General features: G+C 50.6%; 2 protein-coding genes across 2 annotated transcripts; both read left to right on the top strand.

Moving 5' to 3' along the window:
- The first annotated feature begins 200 nt into the window (after nt 1-200).
- On the top strand, nt 201-16478 carry LOC122388804 (glutamate receptor-like). Its single transcript, XM_043380206.1, has 11 exons — nt 201-309; nt 1926-2056; nt 4365-4474; nt 4755-4845; nt 5708-5866; nt 12005-12170; nt 12933-13022; nt 13297-13424; nt 13743-13853; nt 14764-14912; nt 15444-16478. Exons 1-11 carry the CDS (start codon nt 216-218, stop codon nt 15754-15756), a joined length of 1542 nt encoding a protein of 513 aa, XP_043236141.1. The 5' UTR covers nt 201-215; the 3' UTR covers nt 15757-16478.
- Nucleotides 6651-8349, top strand: LOC122388805 (lysosomal acid glucosylceramidase-like). Its single transcript, XM_043380207.1, has one exon. The coding sequence runs from the start codon at nt 6706-6708 to the stop codon at nt 8245-8247; it is 1542 nt and encodes a 513-aa protein (XP_043236142.1). The 5' UTR covers nt 6651-6705; the 3' UTR covers nt 8248-8349.
- Nucleotides 16479-18333: the final 1855 nt, after the last annotated feature.

Genomic DNA, 18333 nt, shown 5'->3' with positions numbered 1-18333 from the left:
TGGTACTATGCAATGCATACTTGTGCGCATGTTGTTCTATATCAGTGACCACTCATGCATTGCGTCAGTGGCTGGACGAGGTCATGACCCCATTCAGTATGCAGTGGGCGCTGTGTTCCTGCTACTGAGCCTGCGTTTACCAATGCACGCGGTGGCCGGTGGGTCGGCTGGTCTCCGTCCGGCGGCGGGGCGTCAGTGGCAATCGGGCGCTCGCCATGGCGGGTCGCCTGCCCGGCCCGGGGTACCCTGTGACCGGTCAGCGCCTGCTACTGCTGCTGCTGATCTGTATCACCTGCTGCCGACCGGCCGGTGAGTCATCGGGATCAGTGGGGTGGTAAATCACATCTGAATCGTCTCTATGTTTACAGTGACAGCCCTGTTTTCAGAGAGAACGGCGTCGCTGGGCTGGTTGCTCTCACTGAGAAATGTCAAAGGACCCAGTGTTGCCATAAATTGTGTTTTGCCGTCTTTCAACTTGTCTTACTTTGTAATGACATGCATGGCGTGGCTTAGATTCGGGCACGGGACTCTGAATTTTCCCGTGATGTTCATTATCAGACTTTCGGTCATTTTTCTCTCGTCTGTGTTGCATATGCATTGCCCTCCAAACGACCCTTTTGTTAGAGGAACTAAGTGATAACAATTTTGGCTACTTATTTTTCGTGCTTGTTCTGTTATGTTCAATTTCTGTTCTTGGTTTTTGTCCAGGGCACTATAACAAACTCCTGAAAATATGCTGTACTGGAGGGTTTCCTTCTTTAAATGTGATTCCTGCTCCTAGATGGCACTGTAATAGACGCCTGAAGTTATGCTGTGCCGGAGGGCTCCTTACTGTAACTGAGATTTGCGCTCCTAGATGGCACTGTAATAGACGCCTGAAATTATGCTGTGCCGGAGGGCTCCTTACTGTAACTGAGATTGGCGCTCCTAGATGGCACTGTAATCCGCGCCCGAAGTTATGCTGTGCCGGATGACATGGCGCGGTACAGTGACTGAGATTGCCGAGGGGGTTCAGCTCTCGTACCTATCCCGTCAATAATAAATAAGATGTAGGACGTGGCACCATATGGCTGGGGTTGTAGGTAAGTAGGTATACATACTCGGATTTATGCGCTGAACGGTAGAGCCATAGAACGATAGGTATGCTATGCCTACCTGTGCGCTGTAATTTCTTTGTCATCACCGTTCCATGCTTCTATCCTCAGGATACTGAAATTCTTCTCCTCCGGGCTGGACAGGCAACTTTATCTCATGCGGGCCGCTCCCTTGGAGCGGCACCGCTGCTCCCGAGGGAGCGCACCCCGTAGCCGGGTGCAGTGAGTACCTTGGGGCTGGTCGGCCTATCCTTCGGGCTGGGTTCAGCCCCGGTGACTCACTAGGGTGCCTGCCCAGACCAATGTCTCCCCCTAATTCCTAACATCCTTCCGGCTTTGCAATGGTCTAATTGGACCGAAAGGGCCTAACCCAACAAAACAAACAAACAAAATTTCTTTGTCTCCCCGCACGTCGCGGAAAGTGATTGTATGATTGCTTCCCTACCTACCCGACTTTGAACACACGCATGCCTACATTTCGCAAACAAATCAGGTGGCCGATCGATTGGGATTTGTTTTGTTTGAACGGGTTGACACTTGACAGGCGTTCACGGCCGGGAATGAGGAAATCGTGATAGCACCCCGCGGATCTGTCCTGCTACAGATAGATGACCTGACAAATTATCCTCTCAGTCTCAATCGTGGCAGGAGATAGGTATTTGTATTAATCTTTGGCAGGGGTGAACAGCGACCGCCTCTCAACTAATGACACCTTATCTTTGCTAATCTGTCCTGTGTCCGGCAGGAGCGGCCCGCGACCGCCGCTCGCTTCAGCGCCGCTCCTGGACACTCGCCCGACCTTCGCTGAGCTGACCCCTCCTCCCTCGGCAGGGGCGGCCCGCGACCGTCGCTCACTCCAGCGCCGCTCCTGGACCAGCGACGGGTTCGACGTGGAGGAGGTACGGCTCAGACAGGCGCGCCAGCAGCTCTGGAACCGCACACTACAGGTGGTCACCATCCATGTGAGTTTGATACCGCTGCCGGTCGGCTACCCTGCGGTCTCACCTGTTAATTAACAGGTGAATAAACGCGTGCTGACCTTTTACCGAATTTGGCTGGACGCTCATAAGCCACGATTTAAATTTTGCAATGTCGTAAATGAGATAATTGTTCTTCAATGTAGCGTTTGAGCTACAGGGTGTCTCAAAAGTTCGTTCACACATTTCCCATGCCAATAAAGCATATAAGAACCGGCCAAAAGTATAAGGTTTTGGTGTCTGTGTGTACACTAGACAAATATGCATGCTTTGACAACTGATTAAGAAGGTTGGAAACCAACCCCTTTGCTGTATCTCCAAAAATATTTGCCCATACCGATTTTTGTTGCTCCGTCAGCTGCCGGAGGCTGATAAAAGGGTACCAGCTTTCAAGCTCTTGCAGGAGAATCCCCTGCACTTTCTGCGTCGGATTTAGTTTTGACTAGCTCCCCGGCAACATCTGATTTTCCCTGAAAGCCGACAGCTTGCATCGGCACCATTCTTGAGTATTTTGTAGGCATTCTCTGGCTCTAACTCCTTCATGAATGACTGGCGCCGACATCCCAAGCGCCATTTTCCTTTTCAAAACGACCCCAGTCCTGAACAAACGGGAAGTGCCAGGAGTAAATTTTTCGCATCATATGGTAGCAGAATGTGTCGGACGTCTGTTTCTCAGACACATTGTGCAAATTTTGCAAATTCCAAGTGCTCGTCATTACCCATGCCAAGACCTTCGCTCGGTTGCGGAGTGTTTTCCTCGGGAGATGTTCTGCTTTGTAAACGGCCCAAACCTGTCCACCGTGTGGTTTTATCGGGATTTTGTGTTTAAAAGAAAATTATTCGCTGCAGATCTGCATCTTGAAACTTCGTTAGATAAAATTTTACAATAACTGACACTTTTGGAGGGTCAGGTGTCCTTGGCATTGACGATTTTTGTGTTATTGTCACCCAAAATTAGCGTTATAGATATTATAAACAATTTTAAATTATAATTTGTCTTTATTTTACGATGACCTGCACTTTTTGAAAATGGGTAACCTCTGTCTGTGACCTTCTTGCCAGTTTTCAATAGTTATGACCGCATTTTCAGCTGCTTTCCGGAACACGAGTCTGCTGTCGTGCGAGGGTCGTTCAAAACGCCGTTAGTCTCGCATGGTTTCGTCCTTCAAAAATTTTAGCCACCGTTTTTATGAGATGATCATCATGTTGCGCTCATCCTCGCCGACACTTAGCCATGTGTCATTTCCGACTTAACCATTCCCATTACTCCTGAAACAGAGAGTTTCACAACATACCCGACTTTGCAACCTACATTTTCGTGCCTAACCCAAGGTCAGAGGTGAACCCTTTTTGTGAGCTCATGAAGGGTCGAATGCACTTGAAAACAATGAGACTGCTTGAGGAAGGTTGTCACCAATGCCCATGCAAAATTTCGACTGTTAATTTCTTGTTGATTCATAATTATTGACAAAAAAGCATGGCTGGTACCTGTGAACGAACTTTTGAGACACCCTGTACATTACATATGATCAAACAATCATAATAGTTTTATAATCCGTTGTGTGGTAAGGCACCAGGCCATGATCGCATTGATTCTACGAACAATCAGTGCTTATGTATTGTGTAACCCAATGTTATTTAGGTTCGACGCCGGCAAGATATAAATAAGTGAACGTATCAACGTGAATGAAGTAAACTATGCACATTGAGTAATCGGAACTTCAAACAATTCATGATATTAATCGCAAAATTCTTGTTGCAAATGAATGCTCGACATCCTTTCCACAATGCATCAAGGGCCTATATCACATCCATTCATTGTGCATCGAATCTTTCGTTTAGGAGGAACGGGGAGCCGAAAGTCGATATGCGACGAATACAGCATGGTCGTCCTCATATGGTTTGATCAGTTTTGTAAAGAATTCCATTGCCTATCAGACATTGTCGAATCCAGAAAGGAGGTATTGGGCGATGCGAGCGGGGGCAATCACCCCAAAAAGTTTCGCAACTTCCAAAAACTTATCAGGTTACGCTTCATTTTCCGCTGCTTTGCAATGGAAATTATCTGTTTTGATTCAAGTTGTAATGTTTGGTTTTCATTAGATGCGAGGAAAATGACAAATTCCCACCAGGCGCCAGCTTCGGACGTTTCAGGGAGGTAAATGCTCCAAAGCCCCTCCTTGGATCCGCTCGTGGCATCAGATACCTCTGTCTAAAATGGAAAATGTTCTGATATAAATGAAGCTATGGCCGTTCAAGCAATTGCCTTTCAAAACGTTTTATTTGCTTCCAGAGGCCGCCGTTTATTATCCTGAAGATGGCCACAGACGGGAAGACAATACTTGACGCACAGGGCTTCTGCTTCGAGATGCTGAATGCCCTAAAGGAAAAGTACGGTTTTAGGTAAGAGCTCACCCATTCTAAGCTAGGACTATTGGCAATTCATGTTAAATTCTTACCCGCTCATACAATGTTAACGACAATATTAGACGTTTTATTAATTCTTAGCATAATTCTGACAATTAAAAGGCGCATTTTTTCGCTTAGGTGAGGACATGGTGTGGAATCTTTAGCCACCTACCACACAAACACCTCACAGTTGTTCAGGGATCGGGAGCGGGACTGGACAGACACCAAATCAATGTGTTATCTTTTGCGCAGCCCTAGCCTGACTCTCTTGCAGGACGGAGCTGCGGCTACCGTACGACGGCAACTGGGGAAAGCGGCTGGAAAACGGAACATGGAATGGCATGGTCGGCATGGTTAACAGATCCGTGAGTTTATATCGACAAACGCTGGGCTTATTGTTCATTATGTAATATGTATGAGAATTGAATGTGTAATCTTATCAAGTTTGTATCAGCACCACATGTATGAAACGAAACGCGAAGAGATATATCTGTTGATAAATTTGGTACGCTATGCAGCTCCTGTAATTTATCAAAAGAGCGAGACATTGGTTTTGATTGATAGACGTTAAAAATGTGTGCAGTAACTAAACCATCCCCGGTTCTGCTCATTTGGTTCGGAGTGTTTGATTCTTGTGTGGTGTTTACATTGGCGTGACGTACATACTTTAAATTTGGCTCCTACATTGCCGCCATTCCGTTCGCGCAGCAGCCACACGGCCGGCTTTGTCAATAGTAACAGCTTTCATGACTGGATGTGCCAGTAGATTTTGCGGTGATAGCCGGAATGTATGACGCCAGGTGTAAATACGTACCTAACTAGCGGGTTGTTTGTCCAGGATTCCCTTGTTGCACCGGTATGCCGTCAGACCTTAGATCCAGGTCAAAGTCGCCTGTTTCATGTCTTAGAGGTCGATGCTGATAGGCAGGTAAATAAACAACAATGAACTCGGCAAACAGTAAATCTTATCGATATTTCATGAGATATGAATGTGTTCAAATGTGAGTAGACATGTCTCTATGGAATGTGATACCCGAAGTAAGAGTAACTGTGCCATACGAAGCAAATTCGTATTGACTCATATAATATGTATTATGGTTATGATACATGTGATTATGATGCATATGATATTTTCTATTATGCTAATAAAATATATCAAGGGGTAGATCGGCGTAAATCTGGCAAAAAATCGCCCGCAGTCTGATCCGATCCGGCGTGTGTTTCCAGGAGGTGAATCTGGGCGTGGCTGGCTTCACCATCAGCCAGGTCCGCGAGGAGGGCATCGACTTCACCATCCCCTTCTACGAGGAACCCTCTGCCATTCTGATGCCGCCTCCGAAGCCGGGCAGCAAGCTGTTCGCGGTGGTGCGGCCCTTCTCGTGGGGAGTGAGTACAGCACGGGGCCAGGAGGAGAATATCAACTATAACGAAAACTATTGTGCACCTGTAGTCCTATTCCTAAGCATCATCTGCAGGGGATAAATCTGTAAACCGATCCGCTTGAATAACCACTTATAAAGGAGTAAAGGAGAAACGGGAACATGGTTTTAATTTTCCCACGGTCCGCTACACTTTTCGTAAAGATTCTGTTTCCCCGTTCTGAAAATTTTAACGTCTTTCCGGCATGGAGAAATGGAAGAATTCCGCTACGCACCCTAATTCTTAGTTCTGTATTGCAACGGTGAGGTCTGACAGCTGTCATTTTACCAGGGATGCCTACACAGTTATCTCCCTCATAAGTCGTGTTACATAACTCATGCTTTTTATATGTTGATCTAGCATAGGTGTAAGTTATAGCATCAAGAGTGTTCCAAGGTCATAGCGAAGTCTCATGAGACCGTTTGTAGGTAAAATGAAGGCTTAATGTAGAAGACATTGCCAGGGAATAAAAGCCCGGATACTGTTCCGATTAACGCTTTTGACATCCACGTCACTCACACTTGCGTCAGCTGGGCATGGGTCAGATCGCTGCACAATGGTGACGTTCACTTTTAGTCCCCAATAATAAAAACCGTCTGCCAGCGCCACGATAAACGGACCTCGCATTCATAAGGCTGCGCCGTGTCGCGGGAACATCTGCAGGCGGAGCTCGGTGCCGACGACGCACGAGCAGATAGCCGCTATCAGGGCCGGCCCGCCCAGCCCCTGGGAACGCGCCACCTGAGCCGGTCACAAAAGGCGGCGTCCGGGCCAGGCCGCCGCCACACCCGCGCCCCGCTCCGACCATGTCCCGCGCGCTGCTGCTCTGGGCCGCCGCGCTGCTGGCGCTCAGCGCCGGCGCCGCCGCGCTGCCCTGCTCGCCCCTTACCTTTGACGAGGATAGCGTGGTGTGCGTGTGTAACGCCACCTACTGCGACACGTTCCCCGAGCTGACGCCGCCGTCCGGCGCCGATGTGCTCGTGGTCACCTCGTCCCGTGGTGGGGACCGGTTCGCCGTGACCAGCGCCCAGTTCGGCCCGGAGGCGTGCCCGCCGGAGTGGGTCACCGGTGTCCGGGTGCCGCAGGCAGAGACTCGCCAGCAGGTCAGCGGGTTCGGCGGCGCGTTCACGGACGCGGCCGGCGTCAACATCAACAGCCTGTCTCCAGAGGTGCAGGACCAGCTGCTGCGCGCCTATTTCGCCGAGGAGGGCATCCGCTACAAGCTGGGTCGGGTACCGATCGCCGGCACCGACTTCTCCGAGCGACCCTATTCGTACGACGACAACCCGGGCGATGAGTCTCTCGAGCAGTTCGCCCTTACCGAAGAGGACTTCCTCCTGAAGATCCCTCACATCCTGGCGGCGCGGGAACTCGCTCCCGACCTGCAGCTCTTCGGCTCGGCCTGGTCGGCGCCGGCCTGGATGAAGACCAACAACGACTTCATCGGCATGGGCTTCCTCAAGACCGAGTACTACCAGCTGTGGGCCGACTACATCGTCCGCTTCCTGGAGGAGTACGTGGCCAACGGGATCCCGATCCAGGCGATCACCACGCAGAACGAGCCGACCAACGGACTGGACTCATACGGCTTCTGGAACACCATGGCTTGGACGCCCGAGATGCAGCGCGACTGGGTGCGCGACAACCTTGGACCCACCATCCGCGGCAACGCCAACTTCTCCGACACCAAGATCATCATCCTGGACGACCAGCGCATCCTGCTGCCGGAGTGGGTGAACACGATCCTGGACGACGCCGACGCCGCTCAGTACGTGGACGCCATCGGCGTTCACTGGTACCGCGACGGGGATGCGCCGGCCTCGCTGCTCACCGACACGCACAATCTGCACCCGAACGTTCCGCTGATCGCCACCGAGGCCTGCGAGGGCTCCATGGTCGAGAAGAAGGTGGCGCTGGGCGCCTGGTCGCGCGCTGATACCTACGCCGCCGACATCATGGACGACCTCAACAACTGGGTCACCGGTTGGGTGGACTGGAACATCGCGCTCGACATGACGGGCGGACCCAACTGGGCCGGTAATAAGGTGGACTCGCCCATCATCATAGACGCGCACGGCGACCAGTTCTTCAAGCAGCCCATGTACTACGCGCTGGGCCACTTCTCGGTGCTGCTGCCGCACGGCACGGACATCGTCGCCATGGAGGATCCGTCCGACAGTCTGAAGGGCGTGGTCGGTCTGCGTGCGGACGGCCAGACGGTGGTGACGCTGCTCAACAGGGCCGAGGAGGCGCAGCAGGTGGTCGTCACGGACGCGACTCGCGGTTCCGTCAGCCTGACGCTGCCCGCCCGCAGTCTGACGTCCGTTCTGTACGCCACTGCCGACTGAGCGCCCGGCCGTATACTGTACGCCATTTAATTTGGCGTTAATTTTTCTAACGACAATATGATTAGACTTGTATCGGTTATAATACAGAAATGAGTTACCTCAGTATTTGTGGTATTTCTTCAGTAATCAGCATTTAACCGTAGCCAAAAATGCCAGCACTACAACTTATGGTCAATGGTGAACGTATCGATGGACATGCATTGTTTGCCCATAGATTTTCACGCCTTGTAAGGAACATAAATCCCATTTTAACGCGTTTAACTCAAATGGGCAGCCTGCTTTTATATTGCTATCAAGTAGATGGCAAACCTTCGATGTATTTTTATTTTGCACATGCGTGAAAATTTGACACAGGTCACTCAAGGTCAGGTCACCAGTTCATATCCAGTCACAACAGTCAGTAGCGGCGGAACACCTTCAATCAAGGGGGGGGGGGCACTGCCGACTTTTGGTCCCATTCTTTCCATGCAACGCCCATATGAGCATGGCTAATGTTAAAATGCCAAAATCAAAGGGGGGCACGGTGCCCCTGTGCCCTCCCCGTTCCGCCACCTATGGTCACAGTGACAAAACTAAAAGTTTTCATGCTCGTCAGAGCTGCGCTGACGTACTTATTTCTTTGTGATTCCCAGGGATTGATAAGGGTACATAATGTACCAATTTACAAATACCATTCTAAACGCGTCGACATCGTCTAAGAGGTTAATATTGAATATTTAATCGGTAAATTGGACCCATGACCCAACCTTATAGACCTCGAGGGCATTTTAGGTCATGAAAGTTAACTAGCAGTTTTACGACAATGACTTTTGATGACATTGTATAGAGCGTAAAAACACTCGAATATCGACTGCGATATAGACGTAACATGACCTTTTCCGGTCTGGTCATGACCTCGTGCTTTGGTCAATTTTTAGTTGCCTTTTTTAAAGGTCAAATTATAGTTGATTCGGTGCATCTCGATGAGAAGAACATGGTGCCGATAAATTCAACGACATAAAAACTTAATAGGTACCTATATATTAAACGTTATTGAAGATTAAACGAATCCAAAACGATAAACGATAACAAAGGCGTCAATTCGAACTTTTCTGTACTCTGGATGGTAGGTATTGCTAAACCATTGACCTTTTGACCTTTGATCAAATCTGAGGACATTCTTCAGAAGGGATTTCAAAAGGCTTTCAAATGCGATTTTCCACTCTAGTTATATTCTTTCCAGAGTTATACACCGGCCACCGATTTGTTAAGATGTGTCAAATTGGGCAAAAGCTGACCTTTGATGACCTCTGGTGACCTGACCGTTGACGTGACCTGATAATTGCATGAATTGAATGCCCTCCTCCTTATTTTGACGCTTCTCTGAATGCCGCTGACCGCGTGTCGTTACGTGGCCCGGAGGTCGAGTTAGACGGGGCGTGGTTGAGTTAAAACATCCCCGCGGTCCAGCGAAGGTGGCGCCCAACACCCGAGGCGCTACCTACACCTAGTTGAGGAAGGCAAACCCGAGTTTTTTTAAAGCCGCAATCAAAGCCGCAATGTGACGATCTTGACAGCTTGCGTCACTCTGCAGGCACGTGCACACCGTGTGCCGTGATAGGCTCCTTAGAAACAGATCCGGCTCCTTTCTCATTATCGTGCACAACACAACAGCTGCTACTGTTGCTGCGTGGAGTGTTGAAACTGCTAAAGCTGGGAATCATGCAGCGTGGGAAATCTTGTTTTTTTTTTCATTTGATAATTTGTTAAATTAGTCATAGCGACTATATCGAGCAGCAGCGCTGCAACACGTTGCCGTCTACATTAGGGTAGGGTGGGGTAATTTGAACATGTGGGGCAATTTGAACATAGTGTGAACTGTGAATAACAGAAAATTACGGAAAATCCATAAGTGGCATGACAATAAGACCACTGAGAGAAATTATCGTAACTAAAAGGGCTATCATATGAACGGGGTTTTAAGTTTCAGGGAATGAAGATGTTGACGCACAGTGTAAAAAATCAATTTCGCAAGGAAAAACGTCTAACAACACGTCATTGCAACTTCATTGCAGCGCAAAATCTTGCATTGCTAGCGCCTAATACGCAACGGCTTTTGTTGTATAATGACCTAATCAGCGCCGTCAATCCAAAAAATTTGCTTTTGAACCCTGTTTTTTAAAATGGCAAAATAACTTTTAGCGTGGGGTAATTTGAACATATAGTGTGAGAATTTGAATGAAGACAGGGATAGCTCCGAAAAAACAACGCTCCCAGTTTTTTTTTGCCAATATTTTCGACCCAAGGCAGTAGCAGATAAGTGATGCCAGTTTTAGAAAATTTACGTCTAATATCCGTCTAATGTCCGGCATTTTTGTTGATTTTCCGTCCAAAAATGTTTAAATCAACTATTTGTCCAAATATGTCCGAAAATTATGCAGCTATCAACACTCAAAACCGTCATTTATATTGCTTATCATGTAATTTTACCAGCTGAAAAGTGTTCATTATATTGAGATCTTAACAAGCTTTCCATTCGCCAATCAATGCTATGCACGATTACTTTATAAAAAGCGCTGAAGTGTAGCAAGCCATCGTCCAGTATTGTCCAGTCTACTACCTTTGTCCAAACAATTCCGAATTGGACATTGGACAAAATCAGAACTCCAAATGTCCAGGTTTCGATTGGCACCACTTTAACAGATGTAGTACGGTTGGGAGAGTTTTTATCGAACAAAAATGATAGACGTTCTGTTAATTGAAGAGGGGCAAATTCTGTCAACTGACCGGTGTGCAGCGTGCAGATATTGATACTCTGCAACTGTTATTTTTGCTGTTGTGTTGATTTTTCAAGTGAAGGTATGTTTAGAATTGTTCTGCTTATTTGTTTATGGGTCAAACAACATCGGTGCTGGCGAGACTATCGTTTTTATGACAGGTAAAGGCAGTATGTTCAAATTACCCCACGGTTGGGCAATTTGAACACACCGTGACTTGGTGGAGAAGTGAGGCTATGCTATTCAAGGTATGCTCGGCTCGTCCAAAAATGAGGCTTTCATGGTGAAAGCAAGTGACACTTGCGCTACTGAAGCAGTTTTTCTTCATCCAGGGTTGAACTGGAATTTGGTACAACGGAGAAGACGTAAAAATATGTTCAAATTACCCCACACTACCCTATACCTACTCTGCCGTCTGCGAGTAGACTGCGCCGCCGCTCGCCGAAGCATTGCGGTACAGCCTACCCAGAGCCTCCGTCGCTGGTAGGTACAGTGTTACGCCCGACCAGTCGCACTATAAAGTTGTGCAGCGTAAAGCGGGAGAGCTGGTCCTCAATAGCCATCAGATGGGAGAAGTCAAGGCTAAGGCTACGTAGAATTTGGAAAAGATAGAGGTTTATGAAGGTATAGCGTATGGTGTCTCAGGAAAAGCCAGTTTCACCAATGATAGCCAGTTTACTAGTTAAAAACAGGGAGACGTCCTTCGATCCAACGCGAACTATCCAACGTTTTCTTCCCTGTTGCGAATGTAATAAATATCCACAACCGCGTTTTAAGTCTATTTTTATTAGGGTAAAGAGTTTGTTATACTTTATAGCCTATTTGCCGGTTATGTTTAACACACTATGGTTTAACCATGGAAATATTATGTATGATTATGAGTTAGTACTGTAGTCTGTAAACCATTACAATTTGATTCTACCGCGAATCAGTTGTTTCCTAATGCCGAAGTGTAGGTACCTAATCCTATAAAAGGCATGATGATGATCTGTTTGTTTCAGGTGTGGGTGGCAGTTTTGCTGACTCTCTTGCTGATCGCTCCGGTCATGTCTTTCCTGGACCATTTCGCCGAGCATCTGATACCGAAACTGTACCCGCACCGGCCTGACGCCAAAGTCCGCTACTTTAGTATTCAGTGGTACATGTTCGGCGGCCTGCTGTCACAAGGTAAACGGAGCGCTACACCTATTACATCCCACAGAGAGGGGGGCTTCCGCGGTAGGACAAATCGCTAAATAGACGGGAGAGACAGACGAATCGGCGTAACGCTACATTTTTATTGATGGTGATAAACAGGCCGATTTGAAATGAACTGAATTGAATTGATGGATTTCTACCTTGGATTTAAGTGTCATCGTTAAAAATTTCACGACAGGCAGATATTTTGAAATGTAAGACGTTAAATGACACGGAGTGTTCTTATACGGTATGAACTTGGTAGATTGCATTTAAAACAATTTATCATTAAGCTAAATTAACCACCGTCACCGTCAGGGTCGGTCTCCATGACGGCTGATTGAACCGGGGCTTGATCAAAGGTGTTACCGATTGGGCTAGGTGTAATTTCATGTCGTTCCGTTCTACACATTCCCATATTTTGGCTCGTAAATAGAGTAGATCCGTAAGCCATTCACGAGTTTTGATGGAGTCTGTCGTCAGCGGGTACTTGGCATATCACTTTGTTCGCTTCGATGCGCTCGACGCTCACCACTGGAAACATCCAACTGATCGATGGACATAAAAAGGTTGATAAGGTGGCGGAGCTCTAGCCTCAGGCATATCTAACCTCTATTTGTCGCTGTGCTGACAGCGTTTGTGTGCTACCTGCTGGACTGTGAGTAGACAGGTGATACCGACCCGGACCAACAAGTCCTGTCTCCCCCCTGACCTGTCTCTGCCCTGACGGCGTGGTATTTTGTTGGGCTGCAGGTGGACAGGTGATACCGACCAACACGTCCTCGCGGGTCCTGCTGGGCGTCTGGTGGCTCATGGCTATCACCATCATAGCCAGCTACACGGGTAAGTCGCCCGACTGCTCACACGGCTAACTCTGTGACCATGGGCTCATAGTTACCTGAGAGATAGCCTTGTGCGTAGACCGTAGACGAGCAGCGGTCTCAATACAACGAGCTGGTATATCACTGCGCACCATGCAGCACACAGACTAACAACTGACGGACCTTTCCGTGCAGCTGTTCCTCTGGTGCTATGAACACCGACTGACGACACCAGCCAATGACCCCTGGAGGCCGTGCGCCCTAAAACCCCACCTGACTGCAGTTCTGCGCCACAGGCACGCTGATCGCCTTCCTCACGGTGCCCACGGTGACGGACAAGATCAACTCGCTGGAGGACCTGACGTCCCAGACGGAGCTCCGCTGGCGGTTCCGACGAGACACGGCGCATGACAGTCTGTTCAGTGTGAGTGGGGGAGAGAGATAGGGAAGGAGGGAGGGAGGGAGCGAGTGAGAGAGTGAATGAGTGAGTGAGTGAGTGAGTCAATGAGTGAATGAGTGAGGAAGGGATGAAGTGAGTGCTAGTGAGGGATATAGGGGGGGGGGGAGGAGCGAACGAATGAGCGAGCGTGGTGAATCTAACATGAGGTACGAATATACCTATTTTGTTTCATTTTGCCTTGCATATTTCGCGTCCGAGCGCATTTGCTGTTCACGCTGTCAGATATCGATCAGATACGCGTCGTATTGTTATTTCACCTACACTCATTTCTGCGTCTGGCAGACGTCGCAGTCGGAGATATACAGGAAGATCGGCGCGGACCCGAGCAGCCGGGTGGCATCGGATGACGAGGGCATAGCCGGCGTGCTCAGCGGACGCTACGCCTACATCAAGGTCAGGCACCGGCGGGGAGCAGACATCAGGGGAGAAAACTGGGCCCGGGTCTGGGTAAATACAACTACGTCTGGGCGGGAAAATGTCAAAGGGGGCTATAGGCCAGGGTTGTGCTCGACTCAAAAAAATTTGTTGACTCGACTCATCATTCAACTTCAGAATGCCCTGACTCAACTCTGACTCAAACAAGGAGCTGATTTTTTCCCTTGACTCGACTCATGACTCAAGCGGCTCAATGAAAATATGAGTTGACTCAAACTTGACTCAAATTTTTTGTTGAGTCAAGTGTGTTGACTCAAAATTGACTCAGATAAAAAAGTTGTTGTGCGGGGGGGGGGGGGTGAAAAAATCCGGCAGCAGTGCCAGGCTTAAGTTGTTAAGCGGGGGGAGAATGAAAAACTTATACTATATATTGTTTCTAGAAAGTTGAGTCAGCTGACTCAAGTTGCTAACTGTTTTTGACTCAACTCAATGTCAAAAGCTATTTTACTGACTCAACTCTGACTCAACTCAACACCTAATTTTTTTGTCCGACTCAACTCTGACTCAACTCAACAGCTCAACATTTTATCCGACTCGACTCAAATCTGACTCATTTGAGTCAGAGTTGAGTCAAATTTCTGACTCGACTCATGAGTCAAGCACAACCCTGCTATAGGCCGAGTTTTCTCGGGTAGACCGAGTCAGGAGACGAAACGGAAGCGATGTGGATGGTCAGGAACAGTTTGGTGACGGCTTAAGACACATGCTGAGCTCAAATACCTAATGGGTAGTAGGTCACTGGGCGTGATCGTTTTAGCCTATGTAGGACGGCACGTAGAGTGGAGGGTAGCTCGTTTGTAAATAAAGTCGGCAGGTTGTCGGTACTTAATTACCAACAAAATCACTAAATAATTTTTTGCTACCACAGGAGAAGTCGTACCTGGACTTTGTGCTGGATGACGACTTCCGTACGACTCGCCAGTGTCGGCTCAAGATCGCCCGTGAGGAGTTTTTCACGGCCGGCTTCGGCTGGATACTGGAGACGGGCAGTCCCGTGCGGGACCTCTTCAACTGGGAGTAAGTCAGTAGTCACCCAAGTGAGCCCTTGATCGTATACTGGGCGAATTTTAGGTGGGAAGAGTAAATGGTCGTACCTGAATCCTCGTTAACTGAGAGTCAGGTGCATCACATCACACTTCACAGCATTGTAGCCTGACAGCCATCGCCAGGAGCAAGTGAGCTGAGTGTTACATAAGTCTGTGATATCATGAATAAATGAATAAATGAATGAATGAATACATGAATGAATATGTCAGGAACTTCAAACGCACGTTAAGCTCCTGCTCCTAGCTTGAGTCTCATGTCTAACGCTTACGTGTAACGCCGACTACCGCCGTGTTCGATATGAATTATGAACTCCCTTGTCGCCCCCGGAGCTACGACCATAACGCCACCAGGCCATGGCTTGATCATGACGTTACTGTGACGCGACCCGTGGCATGACTAACGTAATGTAGCGGAATTGTGGCGTAATCGTGAAGTCTTGACTTGATCTTGACGCGACCCGTGACCTCACTATGACACCGTCCTGCCATATCGCCGCCACAGGTTCCTGCGTATGTCCGAGTCGGGCCTGTTCAGTCGGTGGCGCTCCGAATACTGGCCCAAGCCGTCCAACTGCAGCACCGGGGCCATCTTCACGGACGTCACCACCAAGCCGCTGGTGCTGGAGGACATCGTCTCCTCGCTGATCCTCTACCTGATGGGCACGCTGCTGGCGCTGCTGGTGTTCCTGCTGGAGCGACTCGTCAGGATCAGACCCGGTCGGCAGTGGGAGGAGACGGAGAAGCGCCGCGGGAAGGCGGCGGAGGCGGGCCGATGGGCGCACCCGCACACAGTGCGCCGCTGGCACGGCCGCTGACACTGAGAGTCGACACTGTCGTAATGCCTGATAGCGAGTGTCGGTGCTAACCACGGTAACTATAAATACCAGCGTGGGTCAGCGTGGGTGCTAACTACCAGAGGCACAGAGAGGCGGTGCTCTTTAGTATGTTTTGCCACATCAAAATATGTGTCAGTTGTGACATCACCACTGACAGTCTACACTGATGTGACGTCAACCACTGATGTATTTACACTATCACTGACAACTGTCACTGACGGCGAGTGTTGACACTTTCGATGATGCTGGAAGTCGATATGAACTCCTGACCGTCGTAAGAACCGTTTAACAACCCGGCCGAATCTGAGTCCGACGTATGTCCCGCGATACCGGAAGGCAATAGGCATTTAGATCAGTACTTGGCACTAACATTGGCCTCAAAGTGTCGAGTCTCAACGTCTCTGGGATGTCAAGATGTTAACTCATGCATCGTTTCGTTTGCGTCATCAGTACTTCGCACAAAACTACATAGATCTCAGCTGTTGTACCGTGAAATGTTTATCGTAATATAAATAAATGTGACACCGTTTAGGTGCAGATAAAGGTCTTGTTCGGTGATTAGGTATGCTAAAGTAGTTTAGCTTGGGTTTTGTTTGCACTGCGTCATGACATCGTATTTCATACCGCTTCCTTCCTTCACAAAGTTGTATCAACACGGTACCGCTGCTAAAGAGAGAAGCAATACACATTGTCACTGATTATGGCCGCACATGCGCTTACTATATAACATCTAAATGAATGACTTAGTTCTTGATTTGGAAATGAGCACAACCTAAGCGACCACGTGTTCATGCAGGGATAAGTGGAATGTCCTCGCTACCCCCCCCCCCCCCCTCACCCCTATGAGACGTAGGTTCAGACTTCAGAGTATAGTCATTAGTCACCCTTATCACCGGTATGGCCGGGATGGTGTTTCACGCATGATAGCAGTACGCTGCTAGTACACGTTGCGCATTACCGGTTATTGCCGGTTGCGCCACCTCTGCCCGCCAGCAGTTCCGACCATTACGTGGGACCGGCCAGTGACGTCACGAGCCGGTCGGCGACTCCGGCGGTCAGCTGGGCTCTGTGCTCCGCTCCGGCCGGCGCTGGAGCGTGGCTGGAGCCTGCCGCAGTAAAAACGCGGCGGTCGCGGGCGGTAGTGGCGCAGTGCGTGACGCAGCGGCGGACGGTTGACCTATCGACTCCGATATCCTGCCTTACCAGACCGAACAGCTGCACAGATGAGCCAGAGAGACAGACGAGCCTGCGCGGCGCGATGACGGATGTGAGACCCGGCGAGAATACTGTGACATATACCCTGACTGTGACGGCCGGCGAGCTGAGTCGGCCGCTGCGATGGCGGCCGGCGGGGCGCGACAGACTCCGGAGGCTATTGCCGATCAACTGCTGGCCAAGTGTGGGGAGCGCGCCGACATCCTCATCGACTGCGTGCTCTCTAAGGCGCACCATTTCCACCCGGCGGTGAAATGGACGCGTCAGGTGACCGTGGAGCAGGTGCAGCTGGGCCGCCGCCTCTGGGACCGGCCGCTGCTGCAGCTGCTGCAGCGCCGAGCCGCCAGCTGCGGCTGCTCGCCGCTCGGCCGGCTGCGCGTGCTCAGCGCCGTGCTCTCGGGAAGTCAGATGGAGGGCTTTGGTGACGTGGAGGCCACACTGCGGCTCGACTCCGACTTCGACACCATGTTCGAGCTGGGACCGGTGCAGTGGGCGGCTGACGGCGCCGAGCAGACGGGGCCGAGACTGCGGGCGGTGCCAACCGCGAACGCCGGGTTCGTGCGGCTGCTGCAGGAGCCGCTGGCCGAGTGCGGGCACGCCGAGCCGCTGCCGCTGAGCGCCGCCGACATCCGACGGCTGCTGCAGCTGTCGGCCGAGGTGCGCCGCCGGCCGGGGGATACTCTGGGCGCCAGCGGACCGGCCACGGCACTCACCTCCAACAGCACGCCGCGGCTGGCCGGATCCAACGACGACGACCTGGTGCCCTGTCTGCGCGCGCCCTGGTGGCCGGCCGCAGAGTTCGTGACGCGCCGCCGCACCCGCGACTGGCCGCCGGTGGCCGTCCGGCTCGAGATCCAGCAGTTCGGCGTGCACCTGGTGCCTACCGGGTGTCCCGGCAGCGCCACCGAGTTCTCAGAGTGGCGGCTCTCCTTCTCCCGAGCCGAGGTGGTGGCCGCCTGGCACCTAACCGAGCAGCAGCGCTGCTCCCTGATCGCCCTGAAGGCGTGCAAGGCGCGCCTGGGACCACACGGCAAGGGCGTCAAGTCGTACTACATGAAGACAGCGCTGTACTGGTTGTGCCAGGAGCGGCCCGCCAGCGGCTGGGCCAGTCCAACGCAGGGCGCGCGCGACATCCTCGACTTCCTGGAGCAGGCGGTGACCGCCGGCCGGCTGCCGAGCTTCTTCTGGGCGGAGATCAACCTGCTGGGTCGCACCACGGTCGAGGAGCACGAGGGGATGCTCAGCACACTGCGCCTGCTGCGCCGGGAGCTGCCCCGGCTCCTGCTGGCCGCCTGCGCCCAGCTGCACATGCGCACACTGGGCCCGGTGCTGGCCGCTGCT

This window comes from Amphibalanus amphitrite, unplaced genomic scaffold, assembly GCF_019059575.1.
Source record: "Amphibalanus amphitrite isolate SeventyFive unplaced genomic scaffold, NRLGWU_Aamphi_draft 000335F_arrow, whole genome shotgun sequence".
Classification (NCBI taxonomy): domain Eukaryota; kingdom Metazoa; phylum Arthropoda; class Thecostraca; order Balanomorpha; family Balanidae; genus Amphibalanus; species Amphibalanus amphitrite.
Note: the sequence above shows the minus strand (reverse complement) of the source record. Positions and strands in the feature narration are given on the sequence as shown.